At 46.6% G+C, this 23,846-nt stretch overlaps 1 protein-coding gene and 1 long non-coding RNA gene across 3 annotated transcripts in view; both read right to left on the bottom strand.

The window, feature by feature from the left end:
* FSTL1 (follistatin like 1) overlaps positions 1-23,846 on the bottom strand; it is a 52,337-nt gene that overhangs the window by 9,172 nt on the left and 19,319 nt on the right. For both annotated transcript variants that reach the window (XM_081833283.1, XM_006742179.3), the window contains exons 3-7: positions 9,663-9,767; positions 7,510-7,639; positions 6,396-6,428; positions 4,948-5,078; positions 1,001-1,119 (exon numbers count right to left, since the gene is read on the bottom strand). In XM_081833283.1, the coding sequence (XP_081689409.1) occupies positions 1,001-1,119; positions 4,948-5,078; positions 6,396-6,428; positions 7,510-7,639; positions 9,663-9,767 (518 nt within the window). The remainder of the gene's footprint in view (positions 1-1,000; positions 1,120-4,947; positions 5,079-6,395; positions 6,429-7,509; positions 7,640-9,662; positions 9,768-23,846) is intronic.
* LOC145723866 (uncharacterized) overlaps positions 13,115-23,846 on the bottom strand; it is a 29,649-nt gene continuing 18,917 nt past the window's right edge. Inside the window, exon 2 of the long non-coding RNA XR_014149213.1 lies at positions 13,115-23,797. This is a non-coding gene — a long non-coding RNA (uncharacterized LOC145723866). The remainder of the gene's footprint in view (positions 23,798-23,846) is intronic.

The raw sequence follows: 23,846 nt of genomic DNA, 5'->3' as shown, positions 1-23,846 counted from the left end.
TGGTTAAGTCAACCAAACTAGGGAAATCAAAACAGAAGGGAGATGAATAGATGATAGGAATGGAATGTGTGATGGAGTTCAAGCAGGCATCGTCATTATCACTATTCTAGAAAGATAAACGTATGTTCAGAAAAGTTTTATGGAACCCCAGTTCCCTCATGCTCCTCTTGGCCTGGATTTGAGCCCTAGTTCAATCACTTCCTACCCAAACGGCCTTGAGCTAGCTCTTCAACTATTCTGAGCCTGTTTTCTCATCTGTAAAATGAGGACAGGGAGGCCTCCTTCACTGGGATATTAGGAAGATCAAACATTGAACTTGTAAAATATTATCTAATTTCAAGTTATCAAAATATGAAGGATTTTCAAATATTATACTGTAAGGTCTTGGACTACTAAGAAAGAATCATTCTAGAATCTGGGCTTCATGCTTTCTATTTCTTCTGAACAAAAGAGGTGCTGTTCCTATTTTTAATTCTTGCTGATGTACTGGAACCACACCAGAAGTTTCTTAGGGGTTAATTTTTATTAATATTTACTCTGGAATAATATCAGAAAAGGACAGGGACAGGCTCTCATTTGTGACAATTAGGGTTCTCTATGTGAAATAGCACCAATTATCTTAAAAATCAGAACTAAAGCTATTTTAGACTTGCAGTTAAAGAATACAGTAATGTAATTTCTTCAGAAAATTAACCATTAAAACATTACCCACGATACTCAGAAACACTTTTGCTCTGATGTGACCCTGATAATTTATTTTAGGATTACATTCCATTGCTTGCAAGTTCTGGCCAAAAACAATAACTATTTGATCAGATACCAGGGGTGCTCAATATATTAGTTCATAATGTTCACAAAATAGACCAGGACAGAATTCCTATTTTGCTTTTTACTTTTCACTTGCACTGGCTGCTCCCTGTAGGGAGGAAGTGTTTCAAATCCCCTTTCCTAACCAGCCTTCGCCTCATGGACCACTCCCAGACCCCTCGACTCCACTCACCTAAGCAGTCTGTTGTTCTCCTGGTCTGCATAGGTAGTGATGTTGATGGCAGTTTCATTCTGCTCCACAAATTTCAGTAATTCACTGGAGTCCAAGCGAGAGTCACCATTATCAACATTCTAGAAAGGGGATGAAGAGCTCTTTCAGGAACATTTTGTAGAACTGTCTCCCACTCAGCTTGACCCATCTTTGGTTCATCTTGCTCATTCCAACCCTGCCCCGGCCTCAGAGCTACAGCAACACAGGCTTGAAGATGTGAGAAGCCACCTGCACCCCAAGATGAGAGAGGGAAAGTATGTGGGCAGAGGCCACCGAGGGCCTTTCAAACCCAGACCTTGCTCAGAAGGGCAGCTGGGATACAGGCCTGTGTTTACGCAAGCAGCTGGGGTCCCTGTGGGTGCTCTGCAGCCTCATCCCTGACATTGTCCTGCAGACATTCTCCACATAACCTCTGGGTGCAGGCCAGCCACCAGACCCTGTTCTCAAACCTCACTGGACATGTAACAACATTCTAAATCAGAATCTGTGGCAGAGCCCAGGAAGTGTATATTTCTAACAAGCTGCTTCGGAACAACAATGCAGGTGACCCTCAGAGCTCACTCTGGGAGTCACAAGACCACTTCTTGCTGCTTGATTTCCCTGGCCTGCTCTCATGCTTAACATTCACACTGGCACCCCTAACCAAGCACATCAGTGAGAAGTCACAAACATAGGCCCCCAATTGATAACCTGCAGGCAGAGATGGTGCAAAGCCCCCCCCCAACCCCTCTGCTCTGGGCTGGGGGCCCCACTGCAGATGTGTGCAAGGTCCTTGGCTTATGGAACACAGGCTGTCCTCATGACCCAGCTGACATCCCACGAGCACAAGGTGAGGGTACAGTGAGCTCAGGCATTATCCCCTCTTTGGCAAGATGCTAAACCGAGACCATAGCCATTTGGGACCATTCAATAGGCCCAGGCCGCCACTGCAGGAGGAGGGTGTTGAGGTCAAGATCTTATCAAATTCTAAGTTGATCCTGCTGCTCTCCTAAATAGTTTCAGTGGGAGAAAAATGTTTTTGAAAATTCTTTTCCCTAGGCTGCCTCGTCTTGCTGCCTTGGGAAATAATCAGCATTCCCATGTTACTTTCAAGGTGGCTCCCCAGATGGTGTAAGGGCTTCGGGAAGAAAAGTCTGTCTAGGCTTCCAGGTAGAAGGGACTCTCCTTCCATGACTGTCCTGTGTCACATGTGTTCTACTCTAAGGTTGTAAATCTTTCCATGGTATGTATAATGCCGGGTATGTATAAAACCATGCTAGCCCTTGCATCATTCTTGTCCCAATTCCTAGCAACAGGTCTCAGATGTTCTCTAGTCCCTATACATCCACCCTGAGGAAACCGCCCTTCACCTTGTGAAGGCTTGATTAACTAATGGAGAGAAATGAAGTAAGGTTGGCCAGGGGTCATTCTTAGCAGTGCAGGACTTTCTTGAATCCAAATGTTCCAAGTGCTGGACAGACAGAAGCAACCCTCACAGACCCCAACAGCATCACAGCCCGATGAGAGAGTGAGCCTGAAGAGGAGTCGCGCAGCCATGGCTGCAGACCCGGGGCCACACGGCCCCTGGGGCCACCAGAAACCTGCGACTACGGCCCAGGCAGCTCCCAAAAGGCAGCGCTAAGTGCCCATACTGCACATTCAGTGGGGTCAGAATCCAGGCCTGGAGCCGAGGGGAGAGCCAGTCTGCACGCTCATGTCAGGAGGGACCAAGCAGGCCTCCCCAGGCCAGCTCTGTATGTGGAATCCACAGGAAAACAGAGGTCTGGTACCTGCCCCAGAAATATCCTGGACTGCCCGGGGGCCTGCACTCGCTCACACACAGCAGCTGTGGTGATGGGGGACATGATCCCAGAGTAAGGGAGGTAAGAAGTCTGGCTCCGATTGTGGCCCTGGCCACCAGGGGGGTCTGCCACCAGGAATCCAGCGTGTGTCTGTGACGTGACCATGACAGGCTCTCTCTACCTGGGTCTGTTACACTTTCACTGGAGAAATCATGAATGAATCACCAGGTGAAGTGAGAGTCTGGTTTTGGTCTTACCCCAATTCTGATTAGATTATCTTTTCAACTAATTTTGATGTAAGGAATACCAGCTGGGCTGGAGGGCAGTCCCTGGTTCAGAAACAGTTTTTGTGAGATACCAGATCTCTCACCAACAGGCAGTTATCTGCCTAGTGGGAAGGAACCTCCCTTTGAAGACTGCACCACACAGGACTCCAATAATCACCAAAAAGTAGATAGTGAAACCCCTATTTTCTCAGAGGACACTGCCAGAATGTCTGGGAAAAGCAAGCGTTATGTGAGTCAGTCATGATCAAGCTTTTGTGGTTAGGAGTGAGAATGCCCTAGAGGAAACTACTTTCTCAAGGGGTCTCAATTGGAGAAATTACTGCCGGAGCAGGTGGAGAGGTGTGGAGAGGGGTGTGAGGCCCAGGTACTTGGGAATCAAATTAGTAGCAGGTTCCACTGATGCCTGAGGCAGGGTGCCTCCAAGGGGCCAGCCACTAGGAATGATTATAAGGTCCCAAGAGGCCCCTTGGAAAGAGTGTTCTGGGTCTCCTGGGCCTTAGCAGCCATGGCCAAGTCACTGCACACAACCTGGCAGGTGCTGCTCACTCAGCTTCTGAAAAACCATTTTCTTCGAGTTACTTTCTGTTCCTGTGTGACTCTCCTGTCTTTGCACTATCATGTGTTTCTCTGGAGATGAGGAACTACCCTCTGCCCCAAGGGCTCTGTAATGCTGGGGGAGTGAGACAGAGGATAGACTGAGAAGGGCTGTGCTTTCTCAGCCAGGTGTGATCTCAAACACTTGGAACCCAGAGAGACATACTTTCTGCCACGGGAGAAACAACTCGCTAAAGACAGGAACACAAGCGAAGTCTTAAACGACCAAATACCCAATCCAGTATTTCCCCATCTGTGGGGTCCATAAAGTCAGTTAGGAAGAGGAATCCGCAGACCAGACTGGTTTTGACCACATGTGATGGCCACAGAGCCACCGAGAAATCCCTCATGTGTCTGGGGTTGCTTGTGAGTCCAGGCTGGTTACGGCCTGGGACAGCAGGCCCTGGAGACACGTGAGAACATGTCCATCTGTGGATGAGCATCTGAGGGCATCTACCTAGAGATGTGTGTCTGTAAGTGAAGGGAGCTTTTTCCTTATGTGGCAATGTGGGTATCTGAATGTGTGTCGGTGAGGAGGCTGTGTCCCTGGGTGGGGTGTGCATCTCTGTATGTGGGATGTGTGTGTGGTGTGCATGCTTCTGCTTATGGTATTTTTATCTTGGGGTGTGATGTACATATGTGTGAGTCTGTGTCTTGTCAGTCAGCTGGAAGAGTGTCCTTAACTGCTTCTTCTAACAATGTCTCAGGCTATCTGAAAAATCTCCATGCCATGCAAGCCCTACTCATTGCTAACTACTATTTCCGACTTTTATCAAAGCAGCATCTCTCCTGTCCCTAATTGGAACCACCTGTCTCTTAAACTAAGTGATGCGACAAGCAATATCTGGGTTCATGAAGAATCCTGGACCCATGGAATGCCAGTCCGTGGACTCTTCTCAGATGATGAGGAACGCTACAGGCCAGAGACGATCAAGTTAATGACTCAGAGAAATGTCAAGCTGGGTGGGAAATGCCTGGGTCTGGGTGAGATCAGAAGGTATACTGTATCAACAGCCAGCTCTATGAGGTAGAGGGTAGGGAGATACATATGGGGTAGGGGGATACAGCCTGGCCATATACATGTGCAGTAGATCCCAAAGGCTCTACTGCTGAAATCCCACTGGTCAAGCTGGTCAGAAAGCAAATGTCATAGCTTCATGGAATGATGGGAAGATGCGATCAGGCAATGGGAGAGGAAGTCTCTCTGTCTGTGGCTGAAGAGTCTTTGACCCCAATTCTGGATTACCTTAAAGTACTTGTCTAGGATTTCACTATAGTTGCTGCCTTTAGAGAACCAGCCATCTGGAACAATCTCTGCTTCCAGCCACTGGATAATGCGACGCCGGAGCTCATCGCGGTTGGACTGATAGCAAACAACTGCAGGAAAGGGGAGGGAGGTCAGCTGAGTGGTGAGGACCCCAAGGTCACCCCGCATCCACTACATGGGAGGTTCAGTGCCTGGGGCTCTGCATGCGACATCTCATTGAATTTTCACAGCACTCCAGGGACACAAAATTATCACACACATTTTATAGGAGTCAACCCAGGATACACAACTGGAAAGTGACTAAAGCAGGATTCAAGCTTATGTTTCTAAAAAACTTATAAGAATTGAGAATATTGAAAAGAGAGACTATGTTGCTTAGGTGAGAAAAACATTGGCAGAAAAATAAAGGACATTTTCATTAACTTCAGGAAGCTAAGGGGGAAAAAAATCTATCAATCAATAAACAGCTCTCTTGGCTCACAGATGCACTGAAATAATAAGTGCATGAAGGAGCACATTATAATCCTTCATGCCACCAGATTTTACATTCTCTCTCTATAGCTTTTTCCTCTTACCAACTGGGTCTATCAAAACTCTCCCACTTAAAATTTTACACTGTCTGCATTATCCTTTGTTCTAAACCACAGAAAACAAGGTCAAGAAAGGGCCATGCTGAAACCCTGCTCTGGACAGCTGTTGCAAGACACTTGGCAATAACAGGTGGGACTGAGAGTTGGGTAGATGGGGGATGGGGAAGGGAGAGCTTTGGCAAGAGGAAATTCCTGGAAGACAACACACACTGGGATGTGCTAAGGGCCCTGAGCCAGGGGTATGGAAATCTGGGCTGCCACTTCCAAGCTGTTTAATGCTGGGAAATTCACCTTAACCTCTCTGAGCCTCGATTTCCTCATCTATGAGGTCATTACAATAAGGTCTACCTCACAAGATTATTGTAAAGATCTAAGGAAAAGCATATGCTAGAGGTTCTGTAACTGTAATGATGAAATTGTAATTTTGATTCATAGAAAACCACGGAAAAAGTCCTACTGGCATTTCCAATTATCTCCTTTCAAAAAAAGTTGTGCCTTCTGATTCTGCTAGTCTTGTGACATCAGCCTATCTTATAGAGCATTGAAGGAAAGATTCAGTGGCTTTCCTGTCCTTTTAATGCAATCACTACTCAGCAAAAATGGAAAACACAGCCAACATTCTGACTCAACCAGCCACTTCAAATGTCAAGCACAAAAAAAAAAAAAAAATGCAGTTTTGCCGCTTTTCTGAGCTATGTTGAAGAGTGACCAGTTCTGGGTCACAAGTTCTGACACACAGATCTTGTGAGCTTCAGCAAGGAATGTGAAACACAAAATTCCCTCACAAAAAGAATTTCTTCCCTAAAAGGCACCCTGGAGAAAAAAACAGGCTCTCACCTGGGCTGGCAGATGGACTTACGGATTTCTTCTCTGCAAGACAAAAGGAGAAAATGCGTAAGGCCAAGTGAATACAAAAGAACATTTCTGTGTATTGCTTGGATTAAAATCATCCCACGTTAAGGGGGCCACTTACAATCTTTTCATCATTTTGTCCTGGGTCCCTGTCACCTTTCCTTCTTCCAGGGCCTAAGTAGGGAGATCTTTTCTTCCCGGCTCTATCTGACATTTTTGGGCCACTGAGTCAGCCTTCCTGGTCTCATACCTCCTCCTGTTAGGTTGAGGGGTGGGGATGGGTGGCTGGGACTTTGAGAATTCACATGGAATCATTATAGAGAGGAAAATGGAGTGGAGACCCACATGTGGAGACAGTTTCTAGTTTGACCAGGGCAGTTCAGGATGGGAGCTGCTGAGTGGGACTGCGGCTTGGCAGGGAGCTCGTGTCTAATTAGCAACGAGCTTAGGACCCCCTCCCTCTTACCCTACTGGCAATGGTTTGAGTGCAAAATAGAGTAAATATATAGACCAGGGCTGAGAGGAGCCCAAATTTAAAAAGTGAAATTCGGGGTGCCTGGGTGGCTCAGTCGGTTAAGCATCCGACTCCTGGTTTGGCTCAGGCTGTGATCTTGGTCATGAGATCGAGCCCCGTGTCGGGCTCTGTGCTCAGCGTGAGGTCTGCTTGAGATTCTCTCTCTCCCTCTCCCTTTGCCCCCACCCTACCGTACTCTCTCTCTAAAATAAATAAATAAAACCTTTAAAAAATAAATAAAAAGTGAAATTCACCTGCTTTTTAAAAAGGCATAGAGATCATTTAAACACTTCCTTATTATTGTTGATTATTGATGTGGTTCCCTATGCACTGCAGACAGTACTGGAAGCTCCCCTGGGAGTTTGATGCAGGAAACCCTGGGCACAGGTCTGGGCAAAGCCAGGATCCAGGGCAAAGCCAGTAGGCTCATGAGCGCAAGAGCATGCATCTCCAAGTAGCTGGGTGGTCTCCGTGGCTTTGGGTGCTGTGGCCCAGTGGAAAGGAGTGTGGGAAGCCAGGCCACACTGCTGCATCCCATGGCTCCTCTGGCTGGAGCTGGGAGATGGTGGTAACAGCACTCCTTACCTTTGCAGTGTCCATCATAATCGACCTGGATTTTGGATCCAGTGAGGCAGGCGTCTCGATGCAGCTCACAGTGGTTGAGGTAGGTCTTGCCGTTGCTGCCGCACACGGGCCTCTTGTGAGGTTTGCATTGCTGAAACAGACCCGAGGAGGAGGTCTCTGTGGTCAGGGTGCCAGCCCACGCACGCGTGCACGCACACACACACACGTGTACCTTGTGGCTACATCCTGGGAGGGAGCCTCCGCTCTGGCATCAGTGACTCTACCCCGTGCAGCCTTGGAGGCACCCCATCATTTTGCAGCCCTGCATGGCCCCCTGTGCTGATCCCGGTTCAGGGCCATCTCTTTCATTCAGTGAAGGAACAGACCACCCTGACCCTATCGAATCAGTAGGAAGGGCATTTTATTAGAAGTCAGGAATCTGGATGCTCTGTCACTTTGGAGAAAGTCATGCAATTTCTTTGGATGATCTCAGATCCCTTAAAACACCAACATTCTAAGACACAAGAGCCAGAGCTGAGAGCGGGGGATGTGGAGACTGACAGGCAGGCGTGCGCGCACACGCACACACACTCCACACACACACCCCAGTGCTTCAGTTCTTCTGGGGTTTAACTAGAAAGATGTTTGCTCTCTCACTTTGTGTAGTATTTGGGGGCCATTTTGTTTTCCTCCTGATCTCGCAAGGGCTGTTGTGAGGCAGGGCTGGGGATGTTGGTCTTTGTGAAGTATTGCAGAGAATCGTTATGGACAGGGAAATGGACTAAAGTTCACTTGGCAACTCGGTTCTACGCTGGCTATTTAAAGGGCCATGGTCACAGGCAAGCTTGGTTTCTTTAGACTTTTGCGGTTTTTGAAAGGCGGTAAGGGGGAAGCAAGTTCAGCTCAGCCTTAATGAAGGCACCAAAGCCAGAAAGACCAGATGCGGTAAGAAGAAACACAGAACACTGGAGCTGGAAGGCAGCCCTGCCTCTCCGATTTTAGATGAAAATACCAACGTCTAGGAAGACAAACTTCATTTAACCAATATTTATTATTGAATTCTTACTAAATGTTCTACATGCTGGGCAAACATGGTCTCTTGTCTTTGCAGCATCCAGTGGAAACTAATTTGCTCGAAATCACACAAATATATGTGGTCAAGGTGAGACTAGACAGCAGGTTTCCTGACTCTAAGTACAGGCTCATGTCATCACACAGTGGCCAGCTACACCTCTGGGGAGGGCCTCCTAGGGTTCCCAATGGATCTGGTTTTCATGTTTCTAAGTTGGGGGACTTCCTTTCTGAGACAATGGATCAGATCCTTCATCTGGGGACTAAATTAGGTGTATTTATTTGCATAAAGGCAAATATATTTCTAGGCTTCTGTTGGTTTGACAGAAAGGGGAAGGAAGGTATTTATGTTTGTCTGAAGAGTGAGAACTTGTCAGAATCCTGCTTACAAAAGAAGTATTTCTCAAAAGTTCCCATTGCTTTTTAAACCTCATTAAAAACAAACAAACGAAAACCCCTAAAAAAACTTCATTTCATCTAGTAGTTTTCTAAAAACGTGCATATCCTTTGACTTGGCAAGCCCTAGTGGGAAGCAATCCTATAGAAATAAAGGCTGCAGCATGTAAGGATATTTGCACAAGGATGTTATTGTTTGTAGTGACGAACAACTCAGGAAACAAATGTCCACCTATGGGAAAATGACCACATAAACATGATGCTATTACAAAATATTTATTATGATCTCCTTTTTGTATAAAATAGGGGGGGCCCTATATGTTTATAGGAGCATAGAAAAACAAGTGGAATAATATATATTGAACTGTTAACACTGGTCATTTCAGACTAATCGGATTTGAGGGTTATGGGGAAGATTATTAATTTTATGTTTATACAAATGTCTGTATTATTTGGCTTACATAAAACATTATTAAAATTTTGACTTAAAAATCTTATAAAACTAAACATCTTTTTAAAAAAGAATATCCCTGCATTCACATTTGGTTTTTAACTTCTGGGATGAAAATCCCTTGTCCTTCAGATAGACACGGTATGCTTTTATAAAGGTGATGAAATTGTTGGCCCTGCCCTACTGACTAGCAGCTCCAGCAAGGTAGCCACTTGGCCTTGGCTATTGTCCTCTGGCTCCTGACCTCAGGACTTACCTCAATGCAGAGGCAGGTGGGCTCTCCCTTTTCTGTGACTGCACATTCCCGGCCAGCTCCACAAAACACATTGGCACAGATCTTGGATTTGCTCCTGAGTTCTTCCTAAAACACAAAATCATAAAGGAAACCACGTCACGGAGAAGAGCCTGTCATGGCATAAGCCAATGGTTGTGACAGTTAATTTCCAGACTCAGGTCTTGGTCTGGAGTTGCAGCTCATGGTTGTTGAAGGTTCCTGAAACAGCTAGAAGCCGTCCCCAAGAGCCAGCCCCGGACTTGCTAGCACTGCTCCAGCCCAGGCCCGGCTACCTCAGAGTCCCTCAGATTGTTTCTTAAAGAGCAAGAGACTCTTTCTTATGTGCTTCCTTTCTTTTAAAAATGGTTACTCAAAACCCCTTATATTTCGACACTACAGTAAAGAGCTATAAAGGCAGACTCTGTCCTCAAGAAGCTCCGCGACTCTCTGAGGAAGCTCCCAAATAGAGACATAGAAAGCAACACGGAGGTGCAGCAACAGGAACACCAGGAGCCGGAGGGGAGAAGGAGGGTGAGAATCAAATGAGGCTTTCTGAAGATAGGATGCCTTAACTAACTCCTAAAGGATGGGAAGAGTAAGCCAGACAGAAATAGAGACATGTGAGAGAAATATGGATATCGGAAGGACCAAAATCTCACTGGGTAGTGTTTCAAAAGGCAAAAGAAGGATAGCTAAACCATCGGGAACATGGATTTGCTATTATTCAGTATGGCCTTATTCAGCTCCTGTCCACATCTGCCCCTAGCTTCAAGACCAAGAGGGCCAAACCACCCGACAGACAGTAGAATTATCCTCAAACCACTTGTGGTCAGACATTCTTATTCAGACGTGCTCAGCAGAACCTGCAGGCAGGGAATGGTCCCAGTCTATGCCACTGAAATGAGACTGGCTGCAGGCACTAATTTGTCGGTGACACACTCCTTCTCTCACATTAATTGGTGGCTAAAAAGCAGCCCCACCTCATTTGTCACGCAGGCCAGCAGCAGTGGTGGCTGAACAAAGGAGAATGTGATTCCTCCAGCCTCTGTCTGACTGCTGAGCAGGCAGTCACCACAGGCCTCCCAGCTCCCACCCACTGGGGTAGCAATGACTGACAAAACCAACAAAGATGGCAGGAGCTGTGGTGGGGTCAGTACAGACAGAGGGGGGCCTCAGATGCCACCCTTCGGACCATGTCTACCATGTCATGCAGACAACTCACACCCACGAAGCTTGTAATACTAAAACTCTCCTAGTCGGTATATGTTTCATATCCAAGAAGAGGTCAAAGAAAACAAAAAACAAAGTAGATACTGAGAGCTGAGGGTTGTGCCCAATACAGCTGGTCTGCTGCCACCTGGAGGCTGCTTTGCAAACTCCAGGTTATTATTGTCTCTCCTCAGCCATCTTGCCGGTCATGCAGGGATCCCATTGGTCCAGAAACTCAGGCCATGCTCACATTTGATTGGTTCATAGGCTGTTGCTAAACCCGTTCTTCTTTGGATGTTGCTAAGGAGAATTCAATAAAGCTGGCAAGCAGGGAAGAAAAGAGGAAGTAATTCCCAGAATGCTGGGATGACTGGAGAGCTGTTGTTTCCTAAACCAGGACTGGAGATAAAATCAAGCATATTCTCCGGGCAGAGACCTCCTCACTGTGCCTGGGAAGGGAAAGCAGTTCTAAAAAGGAAGAGGAAAAGGCTATTGCTGACCAGTGTAAAATATCTCAGATAAGACCACCTTCTCTCCCCTTCATGAAACAACACTCTTAACCAAGAGATACAGACAAATAAATTCATACAAAGGCATGCCCCGACACAGGCCTACGCTCAAAAGACACCAGTACACAGCTCCACCAACAGACCTTTTACCACTTGGCTGTGCATCTGTAACTAGTCACTTTAATTCTTTGAACCTCAGTTTCCTCATCTGTAAAATAGGGGTAAATACCAGCCCTGCCTTGTGAAGATGAAACGGTGTATTTGGAAGGGCATCATAAACTGAAAAGCAAGCAGAGCTTCCTGCAGAATAGCCTGTGGCACACACACAGCTCCATTTACCTTCTGTTACTGTTTTTAGTGAATAATAAAAAGGAATTTACTTCCAGGTTGAATTCAACCCAAGCCATTTTTCCAGAAATAGTTCTCCAAAATCATTTGAAGAAATAGGAACTCTTTATTTAAAAAATAAGGCCTCATATTTGAGCAGTCCAGTTCAAATTTACAAAATGTTTTCACACATATGATTTCATCTCACTGTATGAACAACCCTGCCAGGACATGTCTATTATTAACCTCATTTTATAGGAGAGGGAACTGAAGATCAGAAAGGTCAAGTGACCTGCCCAAAGGTCCCAAAGCTAAAACTGAGAGGAGCTAGGATTCCAACCTGGACCTTCAGACAGCAGATGAGTAAGTTCCCATTTATCAATACCTGGCACTCTTCTAGGTGATTCGGATTATACGTTATCTCACTTAAGCCCTAGGATAACACCATGAGTTAGACATCATAACATTCCCCAACTGAGCCTTAGAGGTTAAATAACCAGAACATGCCAGAGCTAAGATCCCACCCAACCAAAGGGAAAGCAGTTCCTTTATGTTTGATTTACTTTCATAGTGAGAAAATGTAAGGTTAAGGAGATTATGATAGTGATGTGATTTGCCTAACTAGCAAATGTGAGAAAGCGCTTCCAAGTGCGTCGGAGAGCTAGATTTGGATTCCTACATCCCACCTCGGCTCCTTACTTGCCATGGCCATGGGCAAGGTACTCTCTTTAGACCTCAGTTTCCTCACGTGAGAAATGGGACCACTCATCCCCGCGAGGGGTGTGTGAGCAGGAAAGGAGATACACTGCCTGCAGCAGTGTGCCTGCCCCACAGCTGAGAGCTGCCGTGGTTACTGCCTCTCATTCAATTTCCCCACTGAGCGCTGTTCCCACCTCGGATGTCACGGCCCCACCGAGCCTCTGTTACCCCGAAATGATAATACTGAGAGCGGGACGTCTGACTGAATGGAAAAAACCAAGGGCTAACAACCCGCCTCCTTCCCCGTTTAAGACCAGAGAGAAAGGGGGGCCGCGCTAGTCACACAGGCATCCCCCTTTGCAGGTGGCACATCTGTCGATAGGTGGCAATCTCTCTCTTTGTCTCACAGAACCCGACACCGCAATGCGGAGATGCTGCCTGGGCTCCCGCAGCTCCACCCTCCCGGCCTGCGAGCTGCGGGGCAGGAGGTGGGCGAGCACCGCACAGCCACGGGCAGCAGGTACAAAGAACGGGATTTTTGCCCACTTGGGAACGAATGATCTACCTGAAGCCCTCCAACCTCCCCAGTTCTTCCCATTCACAGGCGTGCTTTCACGCGGAAAACAATGAAAATTTTCTACCTAGAGGTGGCCTCTTTGTACCATGGGAAGCCCCTCTCCAAGCCCTATGTTCTTGGGGAACGGGATGTCAGGAGCACCCCTGAGGCTCCTAGAAAGTTCTCTGGCATGGTAAGTGGTCTTACCCCTCTGCTGAGTGCAGGAGAAGAATATCTTGAGAGGAGATGCATATGGTATAAACATGTTCCTGCTCCAGGGACAGGGCAATCAGTGGCTGCCTTGTGGGGAGGGGTGGGGCGAGTGAGGCGGAAAAGAGGCAGGACAGCAGGTCACATGGAGAATGTGGTGCTTTGCAATATTAATTTGTGTCTGGTCCCTTCCACCTCAGAAATTCTGACTCGAAGTGCAGGGCAGCCTGGATGGGAGCGGCTGGAGACAGGGGAACCTGCCAGGTGGAAGGTCACGATCTAGTGGGGGGTCACAAAGGCCTAGGGTCCAGTGCTAATATTAATTAGAGCCCCTACAACTGAGTGAGGCTCTTCACAGCTATCTCTGTCCTCACAACGTCTGTACAAGTTTCCATATTTTTAGTCCCATCTAACAGATGGGGAGGAATTCGAGAGTCAGAAAAGCTCTGACATACAGAGGCCACATAATGAGGGAGAGCAGAGTCAGGACCTGACTCCGGAGCCTCAGTATTCCCTTACAGGGAACAGTCAAGGGAGGGAGCTGTGGGCAGAGGGGACAGCTACGAGGGCTGGCACAGGGAGAGGCCACAGAGCGCAAGGTAGTTCTTTTAGGAATTAGGTCCCAGGGCTATATGAGAATTTCATCTATGAACAGATGACCACATTGGCATATGAATTTGCTCTAGGAGTGGGAGGTCACAGGTGTACAAACCCCTAAGTCTGAGGGTACCTGTGAAAATGTGATTAACTGAATGGGGTTGGGGAGGGGGGCATGTTCTGGAAGTGTAGACACTGATATGTTGATAAAAGTCAACAAAATACTTGCTTCCAGTGGAGAAACATTGGGTTTCCAGCTTTGACTTTCTGCATCATCTCTCTGATCTGCTTCTATGTCATTTTCATTACACATTACAAACCATGCTCTAGGGCTTTGGTCTCATAGTTAAACTTCACAGTGCAAACTCCCCTTGGTAAAAGACTGACTGGGAACATTGCTAACTTTTACTAGGGGAAAAACTTTCTCCCTGAGCAACTGTTAGCCATTGCATGATAATAATACTTTATACTAGTACAGCAATTTCAATTAGTCTGTAATTTTCACTATCATTTTTAATTTAATAGGATAAGCAGGCAGGGATTACCTCTAAGGCACTTCCAGACTTAACATCCAATGATAAAGAAGAAACTGAGGCTCAGAGCTACACATGACTGATCCAAGCACTCACAGCTGCAGAGCTGGGTCCTGGCCTAAGGTCTCCAGACTTTAATTCCAGCCCTCTTTCCACAAACTACTTTGCCTCATTACAAATCAAAGCTAGAAAAGGTGTTGCTGTGGATCCAAGGTCTAAAAAAATAAATTAGTTTTGCAATTAAAAAAGATCCTCTGCAAACAAAGTGCAAAGCAAGTTATTTGCAAAACCACCAGAAGAGGTGATGGTGTGTCTGAGTCTCCAGGCCGACCAGCATTAAGTCTGAACACAAACTACACTTTGAATGTTTAAAAAAAAAGTCTTCTAAAGTCAAACAATTTCTGGAAGAACAGTGTGCTTTGGCAGGGGAGGGAGCTTATAAGCAAAACCATAAAACTGTCAGCTTAATATATCATCATTTCACTAAAGTGAACTGGGTCGGCTCTGTACCCTCCATCCTTTTCCTCCTTCCCAACTTTCTTTTAAACAAAACAAAACAAAACAGCCTTACTTATGCCAAGGTGGAATTTTGGCTCCACTGGGCACTATTTTGTGACAAGCGGCTTTGTTGACATGAGAAAGGCCCTCCTTGCCTTGCCAGAATTAGTCATGGAAACTTCACAGGAACACCAGGGCCCTCAGATACGCTAAGCACGCTGGAGCTGGGGACAAAGGAATTCACAGAACTGGGGAGAGCCGGGGGAGGCCTGGGTGGGGCCCAGGGTGGGACACTGGCAGCTCTCAGGCGGCGTTCTGGCCTGGAACCCAGCAGCACAGGCTTGAGAGCGCCAAGCCTCTTCCAGACCTTGAGATCTAGCTGGAGCGCCGTGTGACCTTGTTCAGGTTTCTCCGATTCTTTTGCTCTGAAAAGGAGTATCTTGCTGCATCCCACCCGCGCTAAGGAAAGAGGTGGAAGGCGATTTCTAGCAGCTGTTCTGAAGCACATGACAGGAGCCTCTGCATCTGCGGAGACGGTGGGCCTCCCTAGATGTCCTCACAACCAGTCCCTCACCTCAACGTGAATGCACCACGGCCACATCCAGGTCCGATGGACCCTGAAGCTTAAACGATTTGAGGGGCCCTCCCCGAGAAAAAGAATACATGATTATGACTGCAAAATTGGCCTTGTAAGGTCTGAAACTAAAGCTTAATTAGCTCACAATAAATCTGACTCTCCACCTACCCTATTATTTTCTTCATAAGCAAGAAGGCTTTGGGACCTTTAGTCTATTAGAGCCCTCTTTAATATTTATACACATATAGCTTATCTCAAGTGAACTCCAAGTGCCTGCACATTTTGGCTTCTGACACACCCACCACGGTGCCCTGCCTGAGAAAATCTGCAATAAATGTTTTTTATATTAAATTTCACTGTGAGGGGGAGGAATTCAAGTTAGTGTCAATGTCAGCGACCAGTGACAGTGGCACTCAGGATGTTTCGGGGAATGTGTGGCTGGCTTTCATGACATCAAAATAAGGGATGCATCACCCCAAGAGGATTAGCTTTAAGATAAAAAAAATCAAAAATCTATTATGGATTTAAGAACTACCTAATTCTCCTTTGTATTATTTCTTTTTTAGAAAAGATTTTATTTATTTGTCAGAGAGAGAGAGTGAGAGAGAGAGAAAGAGAGCACAAGAGGGGGGAGCGGGAGAGGGAGAAGCAGACTCCCTGCTGAGCAGGTAGCCCGATGCGGGACTCGATCCCGGGACTCCAGGATCATGACCCGAGCCGAAGGCAGTCACTTAACCAACTGAGCCACCCAGGCGCCCTCCTTTATATAATTTCTATGTTTAGCTTCTATCACAGCTTATGGGATTAACATGTTCCTGACATTTTCTTCTCATTACGTGATAATGTATTGTGTGTCCAGAAATTACTACTTTCAAATTTCCAATGGGACAAGGCTGTTTACCGTAACCATTGTCTTACGGATTCTGTCACATTCTCTGTGTTTGCCTTGTCAGACTGAAGGATCTAAACTGCCACCTTCATATGGAAGCCCCCTCACTTTCCCAGCTGCACATTCACCATCTCTGGAATGCTTCCCACTCCATGTACTTAGGTCTTTCTTGAAGTGGCCCAGCCCCAGCATGGCAGACTAGATGCTTCGTTTCTATATAAGGCTAAGCTCAGTTTTCTGTGAGGGCCTTGGCTAGTCATAGTAGAAGTATAGCAGCATTTAGTAAACACAGAGTTGAAAATATGTTAGGCCCTTTCACCCAGGACTGAGAAAAATTGCACACAGGTCTATGAGGTCTGGTTTCATCCCAGTGAGGAGGTTCTGACTGCAGCACCCCGGGAGGGCACTTCTGCTCTCATGCCCTCAGAGCATGGGTCACAGTGATGCACTTGGTGTCCCCGGGGAGTGCCACGCTGTCTCCCCAACTTAGAGACATCAGTGAAACCACGCTGACAGGGTTTACCAGGTTCCCTAGTATCTGTCTATAGTTCGCACAGTGATCCCTGGGAGTTTCCAAGATAACCTGTCAGTCTTCCTAGGAAGTGCTTTTGGTAAGGCCCCTAGTTGTACAATTGTACCCTTCAGTTTCTTTAGAATTCCTTGGTAGGACCTTTTAAGCCAAACCACTTTTTGCCCTGAATTAGTCTGTTAGGTTTGATCATGGTATTCATTTTCCATTCTCCAACCATCTGCCTATGATTTGTCCACTTTAAAGGACAATGTAGGGGGTATGGATAGTCCTACAGTCTTCTTCAGTAAAGGCCAGGGCAAGGAATTAAAATCCACTAGAGAGCATATTTGATAAATGCCTATAAAAAAATCACGAATGATAACAGCCGTGACTAGTGTGATGCAAGTTTCATGTAATAAACCTGAAAGGAGGACAGGATGTGGCCTCTACCTTCTCAGGAGTCTCCAACCTTGTCGGGGTGATGAAACTCACAAATGCAGATCAGTGCAGTCCTGAGTAGAGGGGGCTCCTAACTCCAGGAGATGGGACTTCATGGATGAGAGGGGACATGAGCTAACCCCTAAAAAATGGTAGGATCTGGATGGAAAAACTGTAGGTTTTTGAGCAGGAGGGTCTCAAGACCAGTTCGGCAGTGGTACATGGGAAGAAGTGGGTGAGGTGGAACTGGGGGCACAAGGAAACTGGGTAGAAAGTGCCTGGGATGATGAAAGTCTCATGTATGGTGGTGGCATGGATACAGAGAAAGGAGGGAATTCAGGAGAAAATTCTAAAGAATAAGATCTGGCAACAAACAGATAGAAGAGAGGAAGGTGAGAATCCAGGGAACTGCCAAGATCTTTGGCTTTGAGAGCCTGAAGGTCGGCAGTGTGTCTTCCAGAGTCAGAGACCAGGCAGAGGCCAAGTGGGGGAGAGGTCGGCGATGATGAGTCAGTAACGGACTTAAGTCTGAGGGGACAGTACAACATCCCACCGACAGTTGAAAATAAAGGCCTAGAGAAGCACGTCTGGACACGATCCATGTCGGAGTGAGAAACGGGGTCAAGGGAACAAATGAGCTCAGGAAGCAAGGGTGGGAATGGAGGGCTGAGGGTGGCCAAGGAGCAGGAAGAAGAGGCTGCCAGCAGACCACCTGGGGGCTTTCTGCAAGCCAGCAAAGGTGCCTTCCCCTCTAGGCAAATGTGACCCCGGACCAGGTTACAGGGCTCAGCAAGCAGTGCAGGTTGGATTTCAGCCCCCTTCACCTCCTCAAGCAGTGAAGAGCCTGCACGACTGTTACAATGACTCTGAGGGCAAAGCAGCCAAGAAAGCAGGGCAGGCACATGGAGAAAACTGGGAGCAAAATCAGGACGTCTAGAGAGCTCCAAGGAATGGATGATGAATGCCATTGTATGAGAAATGATTTGGCAAATGTTGGGATGAAACAGCAAAAAAAAAAAATTTTTTTTAAACCTCTGCTGAAACCTGAACCAAAAGCCAGACCAGACAGAGGCGGTGAGGTCCTGTGTAAGGAGAACTGATACAGGAACCTGGAGAGAGGTGCTGGACATATCTCTCTCTGCCTCCAACACTGTGTGACTTAGGGGAAGGTGCCTGACTCCTCTGGGCCTCCATTTCCCCATCTATAAAAGGAAAGAATTGTAGATGATGTCGAAGTCCCTTAAACTGTTAAGATTCTCTTAACCAGAAAGCCAGACATTTGCCATTTCAGATGTTCCTGAATATCAAACTTTAATCTCCCAAGGAAGTTCACCTAGACGCCCAAACTACAGACTGGGTATGTATAGAACCTTCTGTGAGTGTTTCAGGTTTCTGCTGAGTTTTGGTGGTAGAATTAAAGTTGGCTTTTGTAGTCAAAGAATTTTTATAAGCAATGCTTTTTCATTCCCTCCTGGGTCATGACAGGAAATCAGAGGAGCAGTAATGGGACCCCAATTGAGTGGCCTGATTTCACTCTTGGTGGACTGGTTGGAACCCTCTACTCCCTTTGAATGCCATTAATGACACTTTTATTCTATTTGTGTTTGCCTTGCAAGAAGAAAAGGGAGAGAATGGCTAAAGGAAATTCACATGAGATTCACAATTCTTCATTCCTGCCAAGAACCTGTCACTGAAGTATGTCTGGGACTGCCAGGGCTCACATTTACTCAGCATCCATGCTCTAATTATTTCCACATGTAGTTCAAGGCAAATGGTTGATTAAAAGTTAAAAAAAAAAACACAAAAACCCCATACACCTAAATCCCAGTACCCTCCACTAAGGGAGGGAGAGCTCTAGGGCAGCTATAGGAGACCTCTGAGAAAACATTTTGGAAATGTCCCCTGTAGTGCCAGGCACATCAGACCAACATCCCCACACATTGCCAGCACTCCATCCCAAGCCAACCCTCCACCTCCCCAAGCTTCCCCAAGCACTGAACCAAACACGATTCACATTCTTTGAACTTCTGAGTGGAATGTAGGATTTATTCCTGCTTTGGTGGAAGGCCTAAGAAATGGATACAGGCTAAGAGCTACAAGTTCTCTCCAGCCCTTTTGCCCTGGGCTCTACTGAATTTAGGTAGACTCTGGGTAGTTCCTGATACCACATACTAGGGAAGAAATCCAGTGCGCAGAGAACGTGGGTACCTTCCCCAAGCTGGAGAATAGTCCCCATGTATGCAGCTCCTTTCCATAATCCCAATTTGCATGTGGCTCCCCCTAAAACTGAAAGTTAACCCACTGTTCCCCAAGGTGGTTCACATGACTTGGCACTGATTCAGATGCCTGACACTGTCATCTATTGACATCTACTTGGCCGTATTTAACAAGGTCTTTGGCAGTGACTCAGTCTTCTTCCTGTGTCCTGGGTGATTTCATTGTTTATGTGGCCTCAAGATCCTTGACCTCCTCACCTCCAGTAAACCTCACTGCTAAGGTCCTCTGGGTATGGGGAGCTTCAGGAGGTATCTGTGAGTAGAGCAGGTAACTGCAGCAGACTAAAATAAAGGGTACAGGGCTCCTGAGGTCCTACATTTTGAAATGAAAACTCATTACCCTTTGAAAATGTCAGCACCGTGAAGTATTGTTAGATGCTTTTTTAACTTTAAAATGGGCAGAGAATGTCCCACAAGACCAGCTAAAAAAACAATGTCACCATCTGGGAAGTCTGATTTATTGTCTGAATTACACAAATTCTTCCTGTCCTTCAAGGATCAGCTCAAGTTACAAAACTCCATCCCCAGTGACCTTTTCCTCTTGAGTGTTATGGGGTCCTCCTTCCATCTCTAAACTTTCATTCTTCTCTGTACAAACTCATTTGATCACTTTTTAAAAAATGTAATTGATTATGCAGACTTTGTCTTCCCAGATGAACTGTAAGTTCCTAGAGGACAAGGCTTTAAAGTCTGTGTTCTAAAATCTTTCATAGGTCCAGGCACAGTACGCTGTGCCACACCATCAACCTTTGTTCAAAGTATCCAAGAGCAGCTGAGCCACACTGCCCTAAGGACCTAGAGCAGGGGCAGAAAGACAGCCCCCTGGGCCAATTCCTCTCCTGGGGCTGCCTCCTTTCAGGATCAGGTTATTTTGGAAGGGGTGGGAAATAGCCTAAAGACCCCTCCCTTCTCCACCAGGCCATAAATATTCAGCCTGTAATTTCCCTAATGAGAGACTGTCTTTGACCCACAGAAAGACACTGGGGGGTGTGTGTGTGTGGGGGGGGTGAGGTGGATAGGAGAGCAATGGGGGATGGAAATGGCTTTCAGTCATTTCCTTTGTCCACAATTAATGTATAATCTTGCAGACATGATGAGGGAATGAGAATGGGAAAAGGGAAAAGGATGGAAGAGGAGGCAATGTGGGAATGCAGGGTAACTGGCAAAATTGGGTGGGACTTCAAAGTGTAGGGTGGAGGTCGCCAAAGAGCAGCCTGCCACCTTGGTGACCTATACAACGGAGAAGTAGAGAGAGACAAAGATAAGCAAGAAGGGCCAAGAGAAATTGTGAAAATGGGCCTATTACCCAAGGTAGCTGTTTTGTGTTAACTCTTCTCAGGAACCCTGCTCCTACATTGTCCTGCAGTACTAGGGAGCAAGATGGTCAGTCTGCCTAGACATGAGAAAGAACAAATTGCCATTGCCTTATTCTACCCCTCCCCCATGTGCAGAAGGTTCTGGGGGTCTCCAGGCACTCCCTTCTGGCTCATCTACTAGGCTGACCTTACTGTGGGGTGGAATACACTGAAATGGGAGTGGCCGGGGAAGGGCTAGGCCTCAGCTGTGCCCAAGTGTTTTATTTGCCGGGGTGCTGGGCATCTTGAAAGGGACTGTAATGTCCAACCAAGAGCTGAGACCATGTGACAGATGGAGGGGGCAAGGGGGCAAGATAGCAGGGAGGTGAAGGTTGACTGGAACAAAGTGGAGCAGAGAAACCCCAGAGACCCAGTAGAGCATAACAGTGTGAGTCTCTACTTTAAAAACACAGACAAAGCCCTGGTACTCCGGGGGCAGTGTGGCTGCAAAGCTAACAAGTTTCTAGCATCCCAGCAATTATTCTCCAGCCTGTGGCATGCATAACGGGTTAAAACACAGCAAGAAACTCCACGCTAAATGAAGTCATCATATGTGTGGCTCCGTATGGTTCTAGGAGAAGCAGCCAGATGTAATTAGATGTTCTTAAGACACTGTGTTGCCATGGCAACGGTCGGCCAGGAGAACCTGGAGTCCGAGGAATACAGTCTTCCAAGGAAATGCCAGAGGCAGGTGGTGTTCATCATCCTCAGGCTCCACAGACAAGGCTTCTTCCCCCCCTCTCCCCGGCCCGGTCCTACACTCTTGGGGACCCTCCCTCTCCAATTCCTCCTCATCCCCACTTCCTATGCCCCAGATAGGCACTCAGAGCAACTCCAAATGCAGATGAAACACTCCCTTCAGATGGCATCCAAAGGCAGGAATTAAGGAGAAGTCGAATCTTAGGAGAGTTCGTTCAGGAGACATTGTTCTCTGGGCAGCCTCTGGTCCCAGGGGCTTTCTAGAACTGAGTGTGGGGATCACGAGGGGAAGCTGCAAGCTTAATTTACATATCACTCTGGAGCCCAGTTCCTCTATGAGGTGGATGCTGGATGGGCACTATAGGACAAGTAGGGGTATGTGAGCTTGAGCAGGGGAATGTCTGCTCTTAGTAGGCAGCCATGCCTACTACTTTTATCAGCCAAACTGGAACATTTTGAAAGTAAAAGGGGACCTTTAAAATAGATATACTTGGACAACAGGCATAGGCTGTGACATCTGGTCACCTCAATTAACAGGTTACCTAAGGGGAAAATTACTACTTTTATTTTACGGAGTGGAAATTCTAACCTGGTGTCTATGAGCCCCCAGAAACCCAGCTATGGATTTTGGGACTGGATTTTCCTAGAGCATAACCTAGGAAAGATGAGAAACTCAAAGTAAGTACTACTCCGGGCATGAACTGCCTTAATCTCTTTGATTCAATTGCCACATGAGGATATTCATGGGGTTCTGCTGTTGCAAAACTGGGGAACCTGGGCATATGGGACCACTTTCCTTCAAAATCTCGGTCATTACAAATCCTTCCAACTGCTTCTCTAAAGAGAGAAACATTCATTTCACACATTGTTGCCAAAGAGGGATGATTCTCTATGGATTTATGGCAATAATGTGGTCAATAGAGTGGGATCATTCCACAGCAGAGAGACCTAATAAATCTGCCCGTGATGAGTGGAGGTTTCCAGGTGTACATTCTTACACATTCCTTAACAACTGAACCAAAAACAGTGGCTCAGGGATTCTGTGGTCACAAAACCCAGGGAAAGGCTAGACTCTCCCAGGGAATCAGCAGAAATGACTGTATTTTAGGCACAACATAACCAGCCCAGAAATTATGAGAATGTGGTTCAGCCACAAGCTCTGTTACAGAACTGTGGGATGTTCAGAGGGTAAGGCCCACCCAGGGTGCATCCCCTAGTATTTTCTCAGAGACTGTGGGAATCACAGCCATTTGATAAAAGTTCCTGGCAGTTCCTTGACAACCGTGACTAGTAATGGCCCTCTTCTCTCAACCCTGGCTCAAGGCTGGGAACCACTGGGGCCAACTTGCCTTATTTACCTGCACCTAAATGCAGACAGGTTCTAGATACTGGGGTGCAAAACTCTGAACTTAATGTGTAGCTTCCCCAAGATTTTTGGGTGGCAGTAAAGGGCTCCTTACAACCTGTAAGCATCAATTAACACCATTGCTCTCTGCTAAGCGTGTATGCTGGGAAGTCCTGACACCCACTGAAGGTCCCCTGCATTTTAATAGTCCAATTTTGAGAAACATTAACCTTTCTGGAACAAATTAAGAACTTGATAAAATCAATCCCTTTGGGAAAACAAACAAACAAACAACATTGCAGGCACAAATGAATCTGCCTTTCCTTATCACTGTCCAAAGTAGAATTGGACAAAACCTATTTCCGAGCAAGTAGTTGAGCACCAAAATACCAAACATCAAGTTGGATGCTGGGGACTCAAGGAAGGATAAAGCACAGTCCATGTCCCTAAGCTGCTGACAGTTTAGTTGAGGAGTTGAGGACATGGGGTACAAATACATGGAATTTTATGCATTTATTTATTTGTTTGTTTGTTTATCTATTGAGAGGGAGAGAGGGGGTGGGAGAGGGAGAGGGAGAGAGAGAATCCCAAGCAGGCTCCACACCCAGCATGGAGCCTGATGCAGGGCTTGATCTCACAACCCTGAGATCACGACCTGAGCCAAAATCAAGAGACCATCACTTAACTCAATGAGCCACCCAGGCACCCCAATACATGGAATTTTAAATACCAACACAATCTAATAAGCAAAAACTCAAGACAATGTGTAGCTCAGTGTGATTTGTGGTTAAGTGACAAGAGTCTAGAGCAGCACTGTCCAATAGCAATATAATATCAGTCGCACAGAGGATTTGAAAATTTCTGGTCAAATTTTAGACAGTCAGGGTGCCTGGGTGGCTCAGTTGGTTAAGCGACTGCCTTCGGCTCAGGTCATGATC

The sequence above is a fragment of the Leptonychotes weddellii genome, chromosome 1, assembly GCF_054177405.1.
Source record: "Leptonychotes weddellii isolate Sample4059 chromosome 1, ASM5417740v2, whole genome shotgun sequence".
Classification (NCBI taxonomy): Eukaryota; Metazoa; Chordata; class Mammalia; order Carnivora; family Phocidae; genus Leptonychotes; species Leptonychotes weddellii.
The sequence above is the reverse complement of the archived record's forward strand: the minus strand, read 5'-3'. Positions and strand labels throughout refer to the sequence as shown.